This window comes from Megalobrama amblycephala, linkage group LG17 (assembly GCF_018812025.1).
Source record: "Megalobrama amblycephala isolate DHTTF-2021 linkage group LG17, ASM1881202v1, whole genome shotgun sequence".
NCBI lineage: Eukaryota > Metazoa > Chordata > Actinopteri > Cypriniformes > Xenocyprididae > Megalobrama > Megalobrama amblycephala.
In genome coordinates this window covers 28,300,492-28,323,401 of record NC_063060.1, presented here as the reverse complement: position 1 = coordinate 28,323,401, position 22,910 = coordinate 28,300,492, and the positions used below count along the sequence as shown (strand labels likewise).

General features: G+C 35.6%; 1 protein-coding gene across 1 annotated transcript in view; it reads right to left on the bottom strand.

The window, feature by feature from the left end:
- col11a1b (collagen, type XI, alpha 1b) overlaps positions 1-22,910 on the bottom strand; it is a 91,844-nt gene that overhangs the window by 3,886 nt on the left and 65,048 nt on the right. Inside the window, exons 42-64 of the mRNA XM_048164547.1 lie at positions 22,235-22,342; positions 21,517-21,624; positions 20,933-20,986; positions 19,749-19,802; positions 16,691-16,798; positions 14,121-14,174; positions 13,441-13,494; positions 12,194-12,247; positions 11,995-12,048; positions 10,707-10,814; positions 10,549-10,602; positions 10,158-10,211; positions 10,013-10,066; positions 7,029-7,082; positions 5,362-5,469; positions 5,092-5,145; positions 4,918-4,971; positions 3,234-3,341; positions 2,995-3,048; positions 881-916; positions 741-794; positions 345-594; positions 11-123 (exon numbers count right to left, since the gene is read on the bottom strand). Coding sequence (XP_048020504.1) covers positions 11-123; positions 345-594; positions 741-794; positions 881-916; positions 2,995-3,048; positions 3,234-3,341; positions 4,918-4,971; positions 5,092-5,145; positions 5,362-5,469; positions 7,029-7,082; positions 10,013-10,066; positions 10,158-10,211; positions 10,549-10,602; positions 10,707-10,814; positions 11,995-12,048; positions 12,194-12,247; positions 13,441-13,494; positions 14,121-14,174; positions 16,691-16,798; positions 19,749-19,802; positions 20,933-20,986; positions 21,517-21,624; positions 22,235-22,342 — 1,803 coding nt within the window. The remainder of the gene's footprint in view (positions 1-10; positions 124-344; positions 595-740; positions 795-880; positions 917-2,994; positions 3,049-3,233; positions 3,342-4,917; positions 4,972-5,091; positions 5,146-5,361; positions 5,470-7,028; positions 7,083-10,012; positions 10,067-10,157; positions 10,212-10,548; positions 10,603-10,706; positions 10,815-11,994; positions 12,049-12,193; positions 12,248-13,440; positions 13,495-14,120; positions 14,175-16,690; positions 16,799-19,748; positions 19,803-20,932; positions 20,987-21,516; positions 21,625-22,234; positions 22,343-22,910) is intronic.

The window sequence follows — 22,910 nt, the reverse complement described above, 5'->3', positions numbered from 1 at the left end:
TTCCTCTCACCCCTGAGGATTTCTTATCAGGGTAAATGCAAGTTTCTCCTCCTGCAGTGAAGTTACAGTACACTTTAAAGGCGTCTCCTATGCATCCCATATTTGGATCGATCCAGTATTGTCCTACAGTCAAAAACATGTGCGTTAGAGTTCTCTAGTTTTTTTTGCCCCAATTAAAGAAGTTTTCTCCATGCCTCTATTCCTCTTTATCTGTTTTATCTTTGATTATTAAGCCTAGTTTACTTCAAACAGACTTAACGGACTCTTGTGTATGCCATACAATAAAAAAAAAGTTGATAATTCTGCCTTATCTTTGCTAAAGTAACCACATAACTTTCTCTCACCATCAGGAAAGTCTGGTTGGCTGAGCTGCAGGTCTTTGCAGGTTCTGGCGGGGTTATCCTCGGTTCCCAGTGGGAACTTCATGCGTTCAATGTCCTGCTTGAGGTCGTTGAGGGATCCAAACACATCCTCCATTCCCTCCATACCATAATCTATCATTCCCATTGCTTCATCATCCTGCATGTCGGGTGACCTCCTCGATTTTTTACTTGTCTGGATGGGGAGGGGCTGGATGATGTCACCGGCTGGGCCCTAGTGATAGATAATCAAAAACAAATCACTGACAGTTCTGTAGGGTCAGCTTCAATCCCACTGGAGACATAAGCATGTCAATTTGATTTTCAGCAGAGCTCTCAATACAATTTGATTTATTTCATGCAATATAATATTTTTCTTACAGGAGGACCTGGTGGTCCTATCAAGCCAGGCTCTCCCTTCTGGCCAGCTGCACCCTTGGGAAACAGACACGGTTAGTTTAAAAAGGAAAAAATATGAACCAGCTCATTAACCATGTGCAATGGAGAGGTTCAGCACTTACAGTTGATCCTTTGGATCCCTTCTGTCCTTGTGTGCCCTGAAGATAGAGACACAAAGAAATGTGTTAAGGAGGTCAAATGTACAAAAGTAAACAATTACCATGTTTATATGCACAATGGAAACGTGCATTATCCTGATTGCCAAAACCAGATTAAAGGCACACTATGTAAATTTACGCCACTAGAGGTCACCTATTCAAAACAAGGGCGTAGCTTGATGACGCTGAAATTGAGTACGGAATCTTGGGAGTTGTCGCCTTTACCTCACAGCCGGTGGAAAAGAATCGGGACACGACATGAAGAAATCATGTTCATGAACGAGATTATTAAAGGTCCCGTTCTTCGTGATCCCATGTTTCAAACTTTAGTTAGTGTGTAATGTTGTTGTTAGAGTATAAATAAAATCTGTAAAATTTTAAAGATCAAAGTTCAATGCCAAGCGAGATATTTTATTTAACAGAAGTCGCCTACATCGAACGGCCAGTTTGGACTACATCCCTCTACTTCCTTCTTTAATGACGTCACTAAAACAGTTTTTTGACTAACCTCCGCCCACAGGAATACACAAGAGTTGCGTTTGTAGAGTGTGTTTGTCGCCATGTTGTCGAAACGCTGTTATTTTCATCCCGCAGTCCAATCACCGGGATTGATTCCGGCTCAAATTGATAGGGTAAAATTAAAGACATGTTTACAATAACACTGAGCGCGTGCATCTCCACGTTATGGTAAGAGGCGTGACCTTTCCGGGCAAGATGCGCTAAGCTGCTGTCGAATCACAACACAGGAACCGCTGGCACAATCAGAACTCGTTACGTATTTCTGAAGGAGGGACTTCATAAAACAAGGAAGTCATCAGCCCGTTTTTATGACAGTGGAAACAGCGGTATACAGATAAGTAAATTATGTGAAAAATACTGTGTTTTTTTACACGCGAAACATGAACACATGTTATATTGCACACTATAAACACAATCAAAGCTTCAAAAAACCACGAAAAACGGGACCTTTAACGTTACTGTGAAGCAGCGCAGGGCCAAGTGATGTTGGAGCTGAACAAGGCTGCTGGAGTGATTGCTAATGAGAGACGAGAGCGACACACGGCTTGAGAGCAGCTGAACTTTTATTATGCCACAGTTGCCGCTTCCGCTTCTTCCAGTCAAGCGTATGTGGGGTAAAGCAGCGCTGTTTATCATATTAGATACATTTAAGTGTGTTGAAAATGATGTTATAATGTTACAAAGACACTTGTTGCGCACTGCAGTAAGCTAGATCTATATTAGAATATCATATTAATAAATGCTGGATGACTTGTGTTGATAAATAGTGTGTGCAATTAATTTGAAAGCATATTGTATGATGGAGAAAATACTGCATTACTGTTACTAAAAATAAAGCTGCATCTGATTATGCAGTCACGGAAAATCAAGAAAACGAGATTCAAACAATAAGACTAAACGTGTTGAGCTATATAACAATACTTAGTTTTCTGTCTATTAACAGTTGTTCCCTTGTCTAATAAAACGTAATATATTAAAGTGTCTTTGGTGTTTCCATGGTTTCTACAAAATAAAACTTTGAGGGTAATGCAGGTATGATGTCACTGATAGGCGATGCATGGACATGGTCCGTGGTGAAAATTGCTTATTTCTCTGGATTGAAACATTCTTGGAAACATCTGGGATAATTTAAGTACACATGTCAAAAAATATATAACATTGTTCTAGTGGTTATTGGATATTTTAATCTAAAAATCTTACATATTGTGCCTTTAAGATTCTTAAAATCCAACAAAGGTTCATGTCTGTTTTAAACAGAATTTTGTGTCACAACACACTTCTTTTAATGAATGTAAAAACATTCATATAATCTAAAATGAGTTCATGAAATATTTCATAAAAATTTTAAATTACTGACCAAAATAACTAAAATGCAGTGGTATAAACGGCAAGAGTGAGCGAGCATCTTAACATAGCTTGCTGATAACATGTATTGAGGAATATTCACCTATTTTCCTAATAGCTGTGGAGCATGTAAATGTCTTTTTAAGAATCAAGGTGTGACCTTGTGATAATATGCATACAATCAATACCAGTGCTAAAGTAAAAAAACAGCTTACAGGAATACCAGGAGGACCTGGAGGACCGAGTGGACCAGGAGCACCAACGGGACCCTGAAGTCAATAAAGCAATTCATAATTTTCAGGGCAAAATCAAAACATAATTTTAAATGAACATAAATCATTGTAAAGATACACTTCTGAATGTTTATTCTTAAATAAAAGCATCTATGAGGAGCAGACAAAAGCACACTCAGACCCTGAACTAACTCAGGTGTATTTAAAGAGCAGTCACTCACGGCGTCACCCTTGCCTCCACCAAGTCCCTGAGGACCTTGCAGTCCTCGGTCACCCTTCTCTCCTGACTCACCAGGAGGACCGATCAGACCAATCAGACCTGGATGACCCTGGAAGAGTAAAAGGAAGTCATGGGCTTTAATAGCAGTGTACTGGAGTTAAACATACATGTATATTTCACAGATGCTTTTTGTATAAAACCATACAGACATAATTTTCTGTGATAAAGTGCATTCCATAGGTGCTTCTGATAGAGCGTAAGTTGTTTAACTCAGAATATTTGGCAGAGGAGAACTGCCCGCAGACCGAGCCTGGTTTCTCTCAAGGTTTTTTCTCCATTTCTGGCACCCGATGGAGTTTGTATTATCAATTTGACTGCACTGACACTATTGTATGAAAACAAAACATAAACTGAATTGAGCTGGATGATGACACTATCGTCTTCTGCAGAGCTGCTTTATAGCTGAATCGACTTTGTTTCATAATTGTTGAATCTTGCAACATCATTAACTGTATTGAATCAACATTGAACTGACTTGAGCTGAGTAATGACACTATTGTCTTCTGTTGAGCTGCTTTACAGTATGGAAATAAAGGTGACTTGACAAACTTCTTCAATTTTATCCACTAAAACAAAGAGTAATAGACTAAAACCTGTGACTATGAACATTTGTTGCCAAAATGTTCAGTGGAACAATGGCATACATTATTCAGTAAAAATAAATAAATAAGTCAATACAAACCTCAGATTAAAGGCTGAAATGGCAAACAATGTATTTGATCATGTACAAAATACTGCACTGTTTTGCTGCCGCAGCCAGTGTGTACAATATAAATCATATTTAACGAACAGAGGATCTGCTCGAGTGCTTTACTTTCTATTCAACACCTGTTATTTACAGCCACAGCTACTGTACTTGACTCTCCACAATATTAATACTGAATACAATCACTCGTGCATCTCAGCACGTCTCCTCTCATAAAACAAATTTACAGAGATATACTGCACTGATTATGCATTGCAGGCAGAGTAACGGTTTAATCTTTAACTGACACTATATTTAATCTACAGCACTAAGAGCTTGTTTATACCTTGTCATTATGTGAAATAGAGATGCCAGAAAGGTCAGCTGCTCTCGCCTCTTAAACTTTCAACTGAGATCAGCATTATTGTAAATATACATGGTTATGTTTAGCAAAGGATACATTTTTAAAACTGTAGAATCTAAGCTGCATTCATTTGATAAAAATAAGTAATACTGTGAAATATTATTAAGAATTAAATGAACTGTTTTCTATTTAAACATACTTTAGAATGTATTTTAATCATGTGATGATAAAGCTGAATTTATAATTTTATCATCATTACTCCGGTCTTCAGTGTCACATGATCCTTCAGAAATCATTCTAATATGCTGATTTGCTGCTCAAGAAATATTTCTTCTTATTATTATTATTATTATTATTATCAATGTTGAAACAGATGTGCTGCTTGAAGTTCAAAAGAACATCATTTTTTGAAATAGAAATCTTTTGTAACATTATAATTGATCAGTTTAAGGCATCCTTGCTGAATAAAAGTATTAATTTCCTTAAAACAAAAAGTATTCTGACCCCAACATTTTGAACAGTACTGTATATAGTTATTAAAATATAAAATGATGTTCTATACTATTTAAAACATACCTTCTCACCCTTAGTACCAGGGTCACCTTTCAAGCCAGGAAGACCAGGAGGACCCTAGAATACATCAAGACACATAAATATGTCTTAGTCAAGTCTTTAGGCAAAAAACTTATACAAGAGGCATTCATTAGTCTGATTAAACAACAACAATTGTGCCCGAGTGTATCTTCTTACCAATGGTCCAGGAGGACCGTCTTGGCCAGCAGCTCCAGGAAGTCCCTGCTCACCCTGAGAGAGCAGACAGAAACCATCAGCCCATTAATACACACCCAAATATGCAAAAATTAATGCACGGCACATTTCCTCAAACCTACCGACTAGACAAGGAGACTGATTCAACTAGAAATGCTTAATGATTCAAATTAAGAGATTCTTGTGCCCCACTCTAATATAATTATGCAGACAATTTGCACTATATGAGATATCAGTTTCCAAAAGGCATACCACAGGCCCAGGGATGCCACGTAAGCCCTCAGCTCCAGACTTTCCAGGAGGCCCCTGGGGGCCCACAGGCCCAGTTTTGCCTACTGGTCCCTCAGCACCAGCCTCACCCTGTGTGATGAAAACAGAATTAAAGGGTATTGTACTCATCAATACACACACACACACACAAAAAAATAAATAAAAAAAAAGAATGACGGGCGAATGGGACTGACCCAAAGCGGCTACTTACTGAACTGATAAATAAAAAAAATAAAAAAATCTGATTTGATATATATTAATGCTGTCAATCGATTAAAAACTCAATTAATCACAATTTTTTCTGTGATTAATCGTGATTAATCGCAATTAAAAACTTACGTTTTTAATATATTTTAAATATAATAATTTCACAGTTAATCTCCAAATTAAAACAACATAAAGAATCAACATAAAGACAGTAATACTTGTTTAATGGCTTCTTTTTATGAATGAAGGCCAGTATCACTGATACTGATAGCCTACAGCTCCTGATGTTTCGATGAAATTGATTTTTTTCCCCAATTTTAAACATGAATTATAGACATTCAACATTACAGTGTAGTTGAATTTTTTTACATTTATTAGGCTTCAAAAATATAACAACTTTTAATTTAAGTGAACTTAAAACAATCCTCACATAAACCCATAATAAATGTCATATTTACCTGTGCCTTTCCTACTTGTCTAACAGATAGGAAAAATACAGAAATTGAATAAAGTTACCAAACAGTGTGCGCTGCATAATTTATACGTTTAATAGCTGCCGCTGCTGCACATGACGCGTCCCACATTCTCGCTACTCTTTACTTTCGTTTAAGACTTTATTTAACTCATTCAAGGCTGCTCTTATGAGGATACTCCACAAAATGGATATTTTTGGCATTATTGTGCGTGTTATTGTTGTCGTCCATGAGCACGATGGCGTCTTTCTGTGCGTCGTGTGTGTGACAGGACATTCACAGACAGTGCGTTCTTTTTTTTTCTCTTTTGGTGCGTTTAAATGGTCTAAAAGCATTTGCATGAATAAGAGCGTGATCATATATTGTAATGCTAGCCAAAGAATGACAGAAAAAAATGGATGCTAATATTTTTAATGCGTTAAACTGGAAAAAATGTATTGCATGCATTAATGTGTTAATGTTGAAAGCACTAATATATTGTCTGACCTATATATATATTGTTAGAATTGTATAATGTGTGAAAATGTTTGGTAAGGACCTTCTATATATCTAATGTTTTTAGTCATTTAACTGATCTTTTCAATGCAATCATTTCTTTTTCTTAAATAGCAACTGTGATATCCATGCAAACGTGATGAGATAAATAATACCATTGGATCAACCAATCATTTTGAAGAACTAAAGCTTTTAGAAGAAAAAAAAAATCGATTTTCTGTCACTTCCTGTGACTGAACCTTTAGTATAAGCTTAATTTGTTCTAGCATCCAATTAGGCTTTCATGTACTCAGATCTTTCATTGAGGATTTCGAAAGTCAGGACCAGTCAATGTCGTGAGAGATTGGATTCAACAGACAAAAGCATGGACAGATAACAAATAAAAGCATTCAGGAGGACAACCGCTACAATACAAATGACAGTCATGTTGTTTGGTTGTTCAAGTGCTATTTTAAATAATAGAAACGGTCTTACCTTTGCACCTTTCTCTCCTTGCCTGCCTTCTGTACCAGCTGGGCCAGCAGGACCCTTGAGGAGAGAAAAACAAAACTTAAAACAAACAGCAGAAGTCTATCAAGAATAAAAAAGGCACTGCATCCAAATGTACCATGACAACGAGGCAGTGAACTTTTTTTTTTCATCCGTTTCATCCCCATGACATAGAGGCTCCACTTTTAGAAGCTCCCGTTCCCCGCTATCTCACAAAAAACAAAACATGCTCCGGAAACCACATATAAACACTTTTATACCTTTTACATCTATTATGATGTCTATGAGGTTTTGCTATTGCTAATGAACAACCATTTGCTAATGGAGTAACATAATTTGAGATAAACTCTCTGAAAACAAGTCTTATTTTCATACACAGTATTGATTCAAGTAAATTGACCTTGTTTTAAAGATGGTTTCATATTTTTACCCAAAAACAAGACCAAATGGAGTGGGCAGGATTCCAGATATTAAGCAAATAACATGTCCACATTTGTGAACACTATTAACATGATAATTCAGATAAATAGGTGATCAACTAGTGAAAGACTTATTGGTTTCTCAGCATAGGCATAAAAACAGGCAGGTTGAAATGTTCCCTAAAAATCCATGATCAATATTTGTGCATTTAGATTGAACACACAGTGAAGGCCGTGGTCTATATGAATCAGCTTTCTGCGCAGACCCATTTAAGTTGTAAGCAAGATGGGTAAAAATGGAAATCCCGGAAATGCATTTTTTTATTGCTATTAGCTCACGGCTCTGCTTATACATTTATACAACAATAAAGCTCACTTATTGTTATGAGTCAACTACTGAAAACTATACGTTTACTGTGGTAAATACATCAGATCATAGAAGACAGTGTTACAGCAAAAAGTGGAATCCATTCTAAGCCAAATCTTGAGGATGGCACCAGAGCTGACAATGACAACTCAATTTCCTTTCGGCTATCACAGTGCTGTCATTCAAACCACTTTGGTCAATATTCTATAATAGAACTGTCTAAATGTCAGCCTCAGCTCAACTGCTCTTGAGCAATGCAAACTGATGTGAGGAGACCAGTTTTTTCCCCCACACAGTTTATGCTATGCTGAGATTTCACAGGAATGCCTTTTCCCAGGCACAGCATGCACTCTTTACTCACTTGGGAACAATTTACTGAGGGAAGACCCAGTAAAATACTGACTGTGCTCTGATTTTAAAGATGTATTGTTTGTGCAGTTCAGTTAAAAATAAATGTGCCCCATAAAATATAGGCTTCTCTTAGCAAAAAATTTACAAGGGCTCATAAAACTATTTGAAAAGGTGTGACTCAGCAGATTACAAAAGGAACAACAAAGGGGTAATACAAAGAGTACATTTTTACATTTTCTTAATGAAAAGTGGTGCTTGCCCATGCAAAACTCATGCTGTTTTGAGTGTTTTAGTACATTTCTATGTGGTTTCTTTTGTGTTGTAAGTAGTTACTGTACATATTGGCCCAAGTCAAACCATCTGGTACATGTTACGCATCAAAATTTGACAATTACAGTGGGGTCTGTTCAAATCTTTAACTCTAAGTCTGAGCTGTTTTAATAATAAAACCAAATCAGTGCTGGGGAGTAGTTAACTACAAGTAGCGAGGCTACGAGTTTAAATACATTTTTCAGTAGCTTGACAGTAGCAACACTTCTTTTTTAAAATAGTGTAGTGTTTTCAGTAACAAGCTATTTTTTCAACCAAGTAGCAGTGCAGCAATACGAAACGCTATATATAAGAACTGACGACTTGCGAATGATTCACTCTTTTTCTTTTCAATGAACGCAGCAAACAGAGAACAGTCCAAAATGGTTCGAGATTCGGTCTAATTAGTAATTCAGCCTGTTAACTCAAGCACTGAATCATTTTTTAGGGTAAAAATAAAAATGGTGCTGGATAAAGTTGAATGATTTTCCTACAATCCACTTGGAATATATGCTATGGCTTAAAAAGTGTTGAAGAAGATCTTTCAGATCATCACCAAATGTGCAGCTTGTGAATTACACACCGCAGGTAAAGACTTTGCACAAATACACCATGTTTTCGGACATGTACCACTTTTTCAAGTAAAGTTGCATTCATTACTATAGCAACAGTAGGGCCCCTGCACATTTTCTTTCATAATCATCATTAGTCCATAAAATTTTGCACCCGATTCATGGTACAATATAAAATAAAATATTTGGGTATGTTTTTCTAGATATAACCAATCGCCCAACCCTTGTAAGACGAGAGTTGTACCCCTGTAGGCACAATACATCATAAAATAATACATCACCACCAGATTTTCTCATTTTAGATAGGATTTGAGCATGTGGAGGGAATTTACTTTTCTCTTCTGAGTATGAGGGAAATTGTGTTTTTCATCATCTCTATAATGAGGATCAGAGAGAAATATCCTGTATATTGCACAATGGTCTGATTATGCATTTTAAACCTCTTTTCATTTTTTTTTTTTAACAAATGCATACTACATATGCATTACTTTAAATGTTATTTGTAACTAATCAAATAACTATATAAAATATAAATATCTATATAAAATATTGTCCTTTATGTAGCTTGAAGGTACTTATCAACTTTTTCTTAGTAGCTTGTAATGTAGCTAACTACTTTTTAAGAATGGTAGCTTGTCTGTAGTTGAGCAATTTTAGGTATTGGTCAGACTAGTAACCCGAATGTTGCGGGTTCGATTCTCAATACTGGCAGGATATGACTGAAGTACCCTTGAGCAAGGCACATAACACCCAATCGCTCCATGGGCGCCACAGCAAAACTGCTCTGGGCGTGTGCACTAACTGGATGGGTTAAAGGACAAATTCTGAGTATGGATCATCATACTTGGCCTTCACATGTCACTTAAATTATGATTAGCTTTAAAACTACAGTTTTAAAGTAGCTTCCCCAACACTGAACCAAATGAACACAATGCCTGGTAAGGTACTCACTCGCTTTCCAGGGGGTCCTGGAGGACCAGCTTCACCAGATGGACCAGGTGGACCCTGTGGTGTAAAAATTCAATACATTAACTAGCAAGTTTTATTATGGTTGAACATAAAATATGATTTTCAGTGAGAGTTGAGCATCACTTACAGGCTGACCGGCCTCTCCATCATCTCCCTTATCTCCAGGAAGGCCATCCAGTCCCTATGTGAAACAGGACATTACATCACAACATTGCCCTCATATTTCATTTCCATCAAGTATCATTTTATTTGTACAATAGTTTTCTCCCAACATTTGCTTTTTAAGTGTACTGGACATAGCCTGAATATAGCCTGAATATTGAGCCTTTTAAGATGTGGAATGCAACAATGTGCAATGAAGCCGATATGCTAAACACTGAAACAAAACTGTTTAAAATATTAATGTAGAGACAATTAATTGATAATGAAATCTTTTGTCAACCATTTTGATAATTTATTAGTTGCTGAAGCCCTTCTGAATAAACTCTTGTATTTGAACGTCTTCATATTGAACTTACACCAACTCCAGGCTCACCAGGGGGACCTGGATCTCCAGGGAAGCCAATAGGACCCTAAATTACAAAAAAAGAAGAAGAAAAAAAGGGTAAACTTAGTCATCATACAGTATTATTTTAGATGAAGGGTATCTTCTGGGATGTCATAGACAGAGACTTACTGGGTTTCCTTTGGGACCATCATCTCCAGGGGGTCCTCTTGCACCAGCGGGTCCTGCAGCTCCAGGTGGGCCAGCTTCTCCTTTCTCTCCAAGCTCACCTTTGGGTCCCTAAGAAAGGACACAACAACTATCAATATCTTGCTTTCACTCATCTATGATGATTATGCTCAAAAATAATGTAAAGTGTTTGTTGGCTATAAAGTTAAGGTAGCTTATTGCTTAGTGGTTCCACTATTCACATATTGCCTTAACACTCTGGAGTCTGAGGTATCGCCGGTGATACAACCACGTTTTTTTCTTACAAGTGTGAAAGAGACTCAAAATACTCTGTCAATGTTGCACATACAATTAAGAGTTATACACCATTTTAATCTGTTGAATATCTTCTTTTATTTGTGTACACTTAGAGTAAAAACAAAATGTTGTGCTTTTTGTAAAATAAAGAAAACTAACATGATGCGTGATCTGTCGTCTCCCTCTGAACGAAGTTTAATCTGATAGTTCTCAGAAAATGAACTGTAACTTGGTAAATACTAATCACAAAAAAATTAGACTCATGTCTAAAGAAACGTTGAAATGTCAGGTTTTAAATAGTGTAAGTCAAATCGAAAACAAATATTCTCTGTTTATGTAATCTGTATGAAAAAAGAGCCATGTCAGAAGTCCATGATTCAGCTCATTATCCGCTAATATGGCCACGCCCACAGAGCCAAATTCTGAGGCAATACATGTACACATCATCTCAATCGTGTATTTATTGTCTTCAAAAGTGTTTTGCATAGCCATAGTTAGGAAGCCTTTGTTAGCTTCTGATCCAAACAGAAAGTAATAGTAAGATAGACTGTCCTCTTTAGTCTCAAAAAGAACTTCGACCAACATACAAACATCAGCATTTAAGATGCTGATATCACATAAACATTTTTGTGCAGCACGCGGCAGACAAAATAATGTCCCTGGGTGAAAAAGGATGATGATAACAGCAACCATCTGGAATGCAAGTGATGTTCACCTCAGCATATACAAGCTGGAGGAAAAATATTCACACGTCCATTCTAAAGCAGAGTAAAATTATTTCATTGCAAAGGACTGTAGCAGCCTTAACCTGCCTGTGCAAATGATACCATAAAGATCATTAGCTTTATGTGTTCAGTTTTTAACACAGAAGGATTTGTGTAGTTATTTTCCCTGAATGTCAATAGATTAGCCTCAATTACATGCAGGTCAGATTTATCTAGTAAACAGCCAGAAAATCATGCTCAACAACTCTAAAACACAAACATATACTTACGCCTGGGCCAGACTCTCCCGGTGGTCCTGGATTACCTGCCTCACCGGTCTCACCCTGAGGGGAACAGATAAAGGGAAACAAGTTCATTTCTACCTGGTCATCATTACACTATGTGACATCTGTGTACATTCATCATAATAACTACAAAAATATTCATGTATTTTCATGTTTTGAAGAGATTCATTCCAGAAAAACCCACCTTTTCACCATTTCCACCCATTGCGCCGATACCTCCTGGAGGGCCAGGAGCACCCTGTCAGACAAATAACAATATAGCTGATTCAAATCTTTCTGGCCACGTTCACACAGCAGCATAATACGGTTAATTCCAGTTATGTTCACACACAGTTCAGTTATTGACAGGATTGACAACAGCATTCTATAACTGAACTCACAACTGTAAATTTTCAGGACTCACAACCGCATTCTCAGAAAACCCTCGCTATGTGAATGGAACCGGACTGGACAACTAGTTGTCTATCACGTCATACAGTGAGAGAGAGCTGCTGTGTTCACCATGTGTTGCGGGTTTTCGGCAATTTACAGTGACAGAAATATGAGCTGTGTGCCATCTGATGGTTTTAGTTCCATTCATTGTTCTCCACCGGAGCTGATCCTGTCAGTTTTGTGTTCTGCACATGACTCAAATGCTCTGGTCTCCCAGATATAAAAACTGCTGTTGGTTAACTCTTAAATGATCACTCATAGTTACAGCAGGCAGAAAACAAAAGAATAGGAAAACTTGCAATGGTACTGAACGCAATCAAATATTAGTGTCACTGTCACTTGATGGTGGATCTGGTGAAGAAGTTGTCAGTGATCAAAATATTGATTTTGAAGATGTTGAAAACGATAGTTTTGAGAATATGTTTGAGATCGCGAATATGAGACAGAAGATGAATGTACTGGGAAATGAGCTCTGACAAGGACAGTGATGATGGTATAAAACATCTGCTCAAACTGAACCCTTCCAAGCTCCAAAAGGTAACAAAATATGCTTTATTTTATTGTCCAGTAATTGTTACTCTAATATCAGGAGAATTTTATATTATCGCAGAGATCCATACGTGTTAGATATAGATCCAGGTCGCTAAAGACCCGAATATGTAATAATGATTGGCGAAACATTCATGCATTTAAGGGTTAATGAAGATTTGATGGATGAACTCGGACTTCACAGATTGACTCTTGTCGTGTCAAAAGCTTTTCCGTTTTATGGACTTCGCCATCTTTGATATTGCTTTGGTCACTGTCTCTATGGTTTCTTGTAATAGAATTCAGGCTTAACTCCCATTGCACGTTCATACAGACAGAATTTGAGACGCTACTGTAAGTTGCTGTTTGAGCGTTGATGTATGCGGTTGTCAATCCAAAAAAATGACACTGTGAATTTAGCCTCTGATTCACTTCAGAATTTCTATACAAATATATTACAGTTAAACTCACATCTGCTCCACTAGGACCTTGAGGACCTCTGGGACCAGGAGGACCAGGTGGACCCTGTAAGAGAAACAGCAGTTTGTCAAACAGATTAAGACATTAAACTCTGGTGGATTCAAACGAAAGGTCTGTGAATCATTCTGACCCATTACAAGATATATTACAAGAATCGGCTCATTTAAATGACTTTTGTTTGTGAATCAGTAGCACTAGCACTAGCACTAATACTATAAATGTGCAGTCACATTAGCAGAATTTTGGCAAAATTTTGCAGGCAAAAATGTTTAATTCTCATTGTCAATAGTGTAGCAATGCATTAAGCACCGCTCACACAGAAGTCATTTTCAAACATGGTGAATTTGCGTGACCAACTTGAACACAAATTAAATCTGTGCAGGGAACATTTGCCGCCCTCACGTGAAAGTCCCAATAGTGTAGATTCCTAATGACTGGATTTTACCCACAACATTTTGACAGGCAACAGTAAAAGCGACTGCACCTAAACACAAAATACTAACATTTATTTATCATTTGCTGTTTTTTATGACAGCATTAAGTTAAATATATACAGTATATGTTCAAAAACTTTTTGTTGTAATTATATTTTAATGAAAAAGTATGTATAATTAGTACATAGCTGAGACTAATTATGACAAAATTATGCTTTTTGACAACTATGAACTCACCATTGGGCCAACGTCTCCATTCTCTCCTTTCTCACCTGGTGGTCCTGGTAAACCCTAGAAGAAAACAAGTTTTACATATTAATCTGGCATGATTCCAGGTTACATAATCCCAGTCAGAGTTCACTTATTACAATTTCAAAAATGCTAAAAGTTTCAGTAACAACAGAGGATATGCTGATATGTTTCTTCATCCCCCATGCACAAGATAATAATTTAGAATAACAATCAGTCTCACAGTGCTGAATATTAATAATATAGGTACATTTACAGCTTTGAGCCATTGGGTAAACACTATTAATCAAAAAACAATTTTTGGTAATTAGCAGTAGAAGGAACCTCATGGCAATTATCGCATTTGCATGGGTGTCTATGAATGTGTCACACCCGGTGTCACTTTGAAAATATGTAACACCAAAGGAGGCAAATCTTGGCAAGCAGTTCATTTTGCAATATAATTGTGCTTGACTAAAGAGGTTTGAATGTTATTGAGATCATTATCACCTAACAATACCAACAGACGTCTCTTCATTGTTAATAGTCAACATCTGTAATTAGAAGGATATTCTGGGTCATTGTATTTGACAGACATGCTCTTTGGTACAAGCTAACGCATCTTATTGCTTATTGTTGTGATAAATATTGTGTTACTATGAAAGGACAGAAGTGTTATTTCACAGTTATTTTGAGGGAGACAATTTTCCCAAAAGCCAAAACAGCTAAAATGTTATATATGCAGTCAGTTTTGAAAAGATAATGAAATGTCTCCATTCTAATAAAGCGCAATCTCTTCCCATTAGCAAGTTATTCAAAACTTGAGAGAAAACAAATTACGATGGTTAATTTCTTGGGATCAGAAATCATTATCGTGGATTATCAGTGAGAGGCACTAACAAGGAGACGCAGAGCACAAACAATTAGCACAGTTGGGATGAATCACTATTCCTATTACCTTTGATTACTAGTCAATTGCTCTAAGTGACTGTGTCTGTGTTGAATAACAGCCCCTGCTGTCATTTGAAATTCACTTCCTCATTATTCCCCAAAAAGTTAAAGTGTGTTATTATTTTGTTATAATACTTTGTCCTATCTCAATACACAGAGACAGCTACACTACTGTTCAAAGTTCAAAGGTCAAAGTTTTGAACAAATTTTTATATGCAATATGCTAGTTCAATAGTATATAACAATTAGTTCAAAACTTTGACCTATGGAGGGCAGTAATACGCTTAGCAGTGTCTACACTTTAGGAATTCTAATAGAGGAGAAGAAGAAGAGAGCTAGTTCAAGATGAGCATTTCTGGTTAAAACTTATATAATTTTCAATTTTTTTTCAGAAAATGAGCGATGGTTTCACTAGATAAGATCCTTATTTCTCATCTGGTATCGTGTTGAACAATTTGAAGCTGCAGTGAAACTAATTTTGACCTTCAACTGTTTGGTGCCCATTGAAGTCTACTATAAGGAGAAAAATCCTGGAATGTTTTTATCAAAAACTTTTTATTTTCGACTGAAGAAAGAAAGACATGAACATCTTGGATGACATGGGGGTGAGTAAATTATCAGGAAAAGTTTATTTAAAAGTGGACTAATCCACTATATATATATATATACATATATATATATATATATATATATATATATATATATATATATATATATATATATATTCCTTTGATGGCAAAGTTGAATTGTCAGCAGCCATTGCTCATTTTCAGTGTCATATGATCCTTCAGAAATCATTCTAACATCCTGATTTGCTGATTTTTTTTTTTTTTTCTGGATTCTTTGATGAACAGAAAGCTCAAAAGAATGGAATTCGTTTGAAATAGAAATCTTTGGTAACACTGATCAAAAGTGACAGTAAAGACATTCATAATTTAATAGATCCTTGCTGAATAAAAGTATTAATTTCTTTGACCCCAAACTTTTCAATGGTAGTGTTTTAGTAAACAACTGATAAGCTGATTTCCCTGACAAGTGTAAACCCTGGTTATTAAAATATTTTTGTTTCAATGTTTGCAACAATGGCTCAACCAATGGTATGATCTTGGAATGGGACTATACATTTGTCCGACCAATGGAAGACAAAAAAAGTATCAAAAGTTTTTATTTATTTATTTGTTATTCCAATTCGTGGCTGTTGGGTGCAAAAACTACACTTCACCTTCAAAACGTCAAGAGTAAACTGAAAGTGATGGAATCAATCAGCAATTTTTAGAGCAACATAATAATTGAATCCACAGGGGCTAGTTGAATAAACTGCTAAGACTATAGTCTTAAAAGTTAATCATCAAATTTTTTTTATTTAAGACTGTTCATAAATATTTTAAGTCAGTTACATTAAAACTTAGATTTGTCTAATTTGATACTTAAAAGTAAGACTTATTGCCTCATACTAGTACTTAAGACATAGTCCTAACATAAAGGCTATGTTTATGCAACTTGCACAATTATCCTGCCTTACAGTCTTAGATGATATTTAATAACTGAGCTTTGTGTAAATTGAATCATATGGATGCAGCAGATCCATAATAGGTGTGTTTAGATTAATGTAAAGATGATAACTGTACCTGCAGTCCGACGGGACCGGGAAGACCTGGGAAACCGCGGGGTCCCTCATCTCCCTTCTGCCCAAACATACCCTGCTGACCTCTGGGCCCGGGCTCTCCGTCACTTCCCTACATATGAAAAACAGTCAAGACAAACGATAACACACTGACAGTTAACATCTGAAACTGATACAACCTCTGAACTTGATGGTGGAGAAGTACAGTACAACATTCTCTGTATAAGTAAAAATCAACTTTCTGACCCAAGAATGTCTTTCATACTCTACTGTACGGAGCAGACAAGCATGAAAATGAGATCTACCCCCCGAGACATCAAAAGTCAAGCTTGAAAAGATGTGCCATTCAGAGGAGTGCCCAGAGGAATTATGAAGGGTGAGAATGTGCTGCCCTCATTTCTGACGCTGTTTGCTTCACAGGGTCAGTGGAAGGGGAAAAGGTACAGTTCAAACAAATGCAGAATGAAGATGAAGTTATTAAAGTGATGTGGGGTTAGATGTCTGAATGGCAAGTCAATGCATGATATGGTGGTGTGTTTGTTTTGGAGACTATGATGGCATGCATTGATTAACTTACAGGACAGACTTCAGCAAGATAGTAAAACTAAAATTATATATATATATATATATATATATATATATATATATATATATATATATATATATATATACACACTACCGCTTAAAAGTAAGGTAAGATTTTTAATGATTTTTAAAGATTTTTAAAAGCTCACCAATCTTAAAAAAAAAAGCTTAATTTATTTAATTAAAAATACAGTAAAAACAGTAATATTGTGAAAAATTATTACAATTTAAAATAACTGTTCTCTATTTGAATATATTTTACAAAGTAATTTATTCTCGTGTTGGCAAAGCTGAATTTTCAGCATCATTACTCTTCAGTGTCACATGATCCTTCAGAAATCGTTCTAATATGATGATTAGTTCCTCAAGAAATATTTGTTGTTATTATCAATGTTGAAAACAGTTGTGTACTTTTTTTTCAGGATTCCTTGATGAATAGAAAGTTCAAAAGAACAGCATTTATCTAAAATACAAAGCTTTTGTAACATTTTACACTACCGTTCAAAAGTTTGGGGTCAGTAAGAATTTTCATTTTTATTTTTTTGAAAAGAAATTAAAGAAATTAATACTTTTATTCAGCAAGGATGCATTAAATCAATCAAAAGTGACAGTAAAGACATTTATAATGTTACAAAAGATTAGATTTCAAATAAACACTGTTCTTTTGAACTTTCTATTCATCAAAGAATCCTGAAAAAAAAAAATTTTACAAAAATGTTTCTTGAGCAGCAAATTGACATATTAGAATGATTTCTGAAGGATCATGTGACACTGAAGACTGGATTAATGATGCTGAAAATTCAGCTTTGCCAACACAAGAATAAATTACATTTTAAAATATTTTCAAATAGAAAACAGTCATTTTAAATTGTAATAATATTTCACATTATTACTGTTTTTACTGTATTTTTAATTAAGTAAATGCACCCTTGGTGAGCAGACGAAACTTCTTTTAAAAACATTAAAAATCTTACCGATCCCAAACTTTTGAGCGGTAGTGTATATAATATTTTTGATATATATTTTTGATATATATTTTTATTAGTGTGTGCAGGACACTATAGTTCATTTATGTAAGTGAGGATAGCAAAATAAAGTAAACTGTGACATATTATACCCAAAAATTCATACAATGGATTACCAGTAAAATTGTAAAATTGATAAAAATTTTGAACCAAAAATTATTCAGACAGATATTCCAAACCTGACCATGTTTTACTTAAGTGTTTAACTCTTAAATCTTGTCATATTTTATTAAATTTCATTTTTTTTTTTAAACTATAGCGAATAAACTGTATTCATGAATGAAAAGTTCAAGGACTCTGAATAAATTTTGGTTTGACTTTATATATATAAATTTATATATATATAAATAAATTATAAATGTATAAATTTATATATATATAAATTTCTTTTCGACTGAAGAAAGACAAACATCTTTGACGACATGTGGGTGAGTAAATTATCAGGAAAATTTAATTCTGAAGTGAACTAATCCTTTAAACCCATTTTGCATTTCGAAAATACAGAATTTGTGTGGAAATCACATACCTGCATATAATCAAGTTGATTAATTTTTTTTAAATCAAATGACAGGCCTAAAAAAACTTTAGCATAGAAAGAATCCTTGTTAAGTCAAATACTGCTGATATTTTAGTGCCTAAGATCTTTAGCAGCATTAACATCATTAGGTCATCTAAAAGATTTACCGTCTCACACATTTCCGAATTTGTAAGATCCTATTCAGTAGAAAAGCTGAATAGTTTCCAAGAACGTTCTTCACATAACTGCACAGAATAGGTGTAATTATCATCTTTTATAGAGCTAATGTATCAAGGAAACGGAGAGGCCCAGCTGGGAGTGTTCAGCTTGAGTCATAAACTTTAAACATTCAACTGTGTGCCACCTGGCCCAAACTACTTACTCACACTGCTGCTTTATCAACACAGCAGGCTGCCTGACAGAGGCAAAGCTGAGCAAATGTGAGTAGTTAGTCATTTAACAGACACGTTTAGCCAAAGCAACTTATAGTGCACTTAATACAGGGAAAATCCATCTGGAGCAATGTGTACCAGGGTTAAAAAATCAGGATGGCCCAATGTGAGAATATTTTGCCAAATTGACATAACTGTCACTCTCCATATAAGGCCAGTTGTTACAAAGTTGCAATGATTTGATCATATACAAGTGTTTTTATGACTTGCAAACATAAAACATTGGTTTAAACATTGTTTCAAGGTTAACGCATCACCCTTTGCAAGATTCAAACCTTGATATTTTTATCAAACACTAGCTTAACCACTAAGCCACACCACCACTGAGTAAAAAGAAACATTATATGTGTGAAATCACTGCAGTAACAAAGATGATGCATTGGTGTGACAACAATTTCTCTGAGTTTACAGATGAATGCAGAAGACAGGTAAACATTTGGGTTTTATCCCATATGGCTGAAATGAATGGTTTTAAGTACTCACAGCAGGACCTGGAGCTCCAACTACACCCTGAGGACCTCCTGGACCTGGTGGACCCTACAGCAATAGACAATCAGGGCAACGATAAGGACAGGTTATAAAGAAGCTCTATCTCATTTGATCATTCTAAGATAGTATTTGTTAAAAATGGGGCTGCTTTTGCATCCAAGTGCATAATTAATAATAAGCGCATAATTAATGCAACAAATAAATAAGTAAAAATATGGTTGCACTATATATTAAGTGTCTCTAACTTCTATGACAGTGCACGCAACTACCAATTTGATGCTTCAAATAGTTCATAAAGAGATCATAAAACTAACCCATATTAATCAAGCAGTTTAGTCCAAAATTTCTGAAGAGACATGAGCACTTTATATGATGAACAGATTGAATTTAGGCTTTTATTCACCTTTAAACATGCATCAACTCACACATCAGATATGGTAAACAGAAGCTCAAGTATGCTTGCTTGATGTGCGAGAACCAATAAGGTTCATTCTCGTGTGTTACTGAGCACGTTTGAGCTTCCATAATAATCAATGAGGTTTGTTCTCACACATCAAGCAAGTACGTTTGACCTTATAAAGTGATTGTGTTTTTTTTAAATTTTGGACTGCTGTTTTTTTAAAACCTTTTTTTATGTAAGTACATAGTAGTTAAAGACACCTAATATAAAGTTGTGACCACTTTATTTTAAGGTGTCTGTGTTACAGTGTAATTATACATTTAAGTACTGTTGTAATAATAACTAACTACATGTACTTACTATAGGGTTAGGATGAGGGTTTGGTTTAGGATTAATTGCATGTAATTATGCAAAATTTATAGATATTACTACAGTAAGTACTTGTAATGTGTAACAATGACACCCCAAAATATTACAAATAAAATAAACGGTAACACTTTACAATAATGTTCCATTTGTTAACATTAGTTAATGTTAATTTCAACACTTACTAATACATTATTAATCTCAAAAGTTTGATCTGTTATTATTATTTAATGGACGATGAACAGTTGTATTTTTTAACATTAACAATACTGTAAAATACTGTAAAAAAAAATGTATTGCTCAGTGCAATCAACTTTTGATCAAAAGTTTCATTTATTTGCCTCAAATATAAATAAAATATAAAAAAAGATCATTTTTTTTTTATAAATAGTTTGAATATTGTTCAACTTACATGTTCCCCCTTGTCACCTTTGCTTCCCTTTTGACCCGGCTCTCCAACTTCTCCCTGAAAAAAAATTTGAGTAACTTAAAGCTTTGTTTAAAACTTTTCCCTTGTTGTCTGGTAATCAAAACATTTCTCAAGGTCAATTCAGCCTCAATGGCAGAGTAAAGTTTGCTCCAGAGATTTTAATTTAACAGTAAACCAAGACCTTGGAGTGTGTTTGCAATTAATTGATTACTTGGCCTCTCCAACACTATTGCCGCCACAGCCGAAAGGAATAATGTGGCTTGGGACGTGATAAGGATCTAAAAAAGCCCCGTTCTACATTTAACACGGCGATAATAGATTCTGGAATACATTAGACTCAAAGCACATTTGTTTACTTGGTTTATGTGCATGCGTGTAGAAGTGTGTGTGTTCGCTCCTCGATTTCACTGGTTTCAACATTTCACTGTAGTAATGATTTTGTGTCTTGTTTGGTTATGGTGATGGATAAGTAAAAAAAGCATCACTAACAGTGTGCAGATGTGAGATGGGCATGTTGTCTATGAATTAAAATATCATGCTATGAAGTTTAGAATAAAGTGCTGCACCTTGTCACCATCCTCTCCAGGTGGACCCTGAGGTCCGGCTGGGCCCGGGAGACCGACTGGACCTTGGATGCCATCCCGACCGGCAGGACCAGCAGGCCCTTTCTCGCCCTGAGTGAAGTTAAGAAATAACGTTTTACACCGACTGATTATGCAGATAAAGAAACTGCTAACACCTCTCTGCATTATGTCCTATGAGGAATACTTTAATCCATTTAATATAGCGAGTCTGAGCAAACAAAGCTAATGGCAGATCCACTGAAATTAATTAACAGCATTTATACACTATGCAGAAAAGTATGTTCGGTAATTACTATAGAACCTTTCAGTCAACTAATTGATTTCAGCTTTAAGTGAATTTAAGCGAAGTTATTGTTTGGATGCTGCATTAAACTTGCTAAGCTATCTCTGGTAGATGTGTTTATTGAAAAGATGAATTTTAATGAACTAAATCTCTTTCCCTCTAGCCTGTGTTATTTCCCACAGGAATCTCTAGACATTAGTACATCGCTTCCACACATCTGATAAAATCACAGTTGCTATTTTACTTTCCTCAGGGTGAATTCAGGTAAATTAGCACACATTTCGCTATTTATCTCATCAACAAATGAGATAATGGCCCAATTTACTTGAATTCACATTAATTATTATTCATACTCAGTAGGACAATGGAAAAGCTAACAAAGGCATTTTTTTTAATCTCCTAACAATGCTCACTCACCGGACCACCCTTCTCTCCAGCGGGTCCCGGGGGTCCCTGAGGGCCGTTGCGTCCTGTTAGACCAATGGGTCCTCCTGGTCCAGCTGCTCCTCTCTCTCCTGGTGACCCCTGTGACACACATATCACTATTAAAAATGACTGCATCCCAATTGGTTAGTTAAAATAATTGTTATTTAAAAGAAGTAAGTCCTGGTTTTCCCTTTTTTCAGGATACCGTATTTTAAAGATAATTTTGTAAAATCCAAATAAGCTGTACAGAACTTTATTGGAAAGTCTTTAAACAATGCTTTTCATGCTTGTTCAATGAACTGTAAACAATTTTTGCACATGCACATATGGAACAGTCCTTAGTTTACTGAATTACAATTTACAGAATTACAATTTCCTGATAATTTACTCACCCCCATGTCATCCAAGATGTGTATGTCTTTCTTTCTTCAGTCGAAATGAAATTAAGGTTTTTGAGGAAAACATTCCAGGATTTTTCTCCATATAGTGGACTTCAATGGCTACCAATGGGTTGAAGGTCAAAATTGCAATTTCAATGCAGCTTCAAAGCTCTCTACTCGATCACAGCCGAGGAATAAGGGTCTTATCTAGCGAAACGATCGGTCATTTTCTAAAAAAATAAAAATTTATATACTTTTTAGCCACAAATGCTCGTCTTGCACTATGC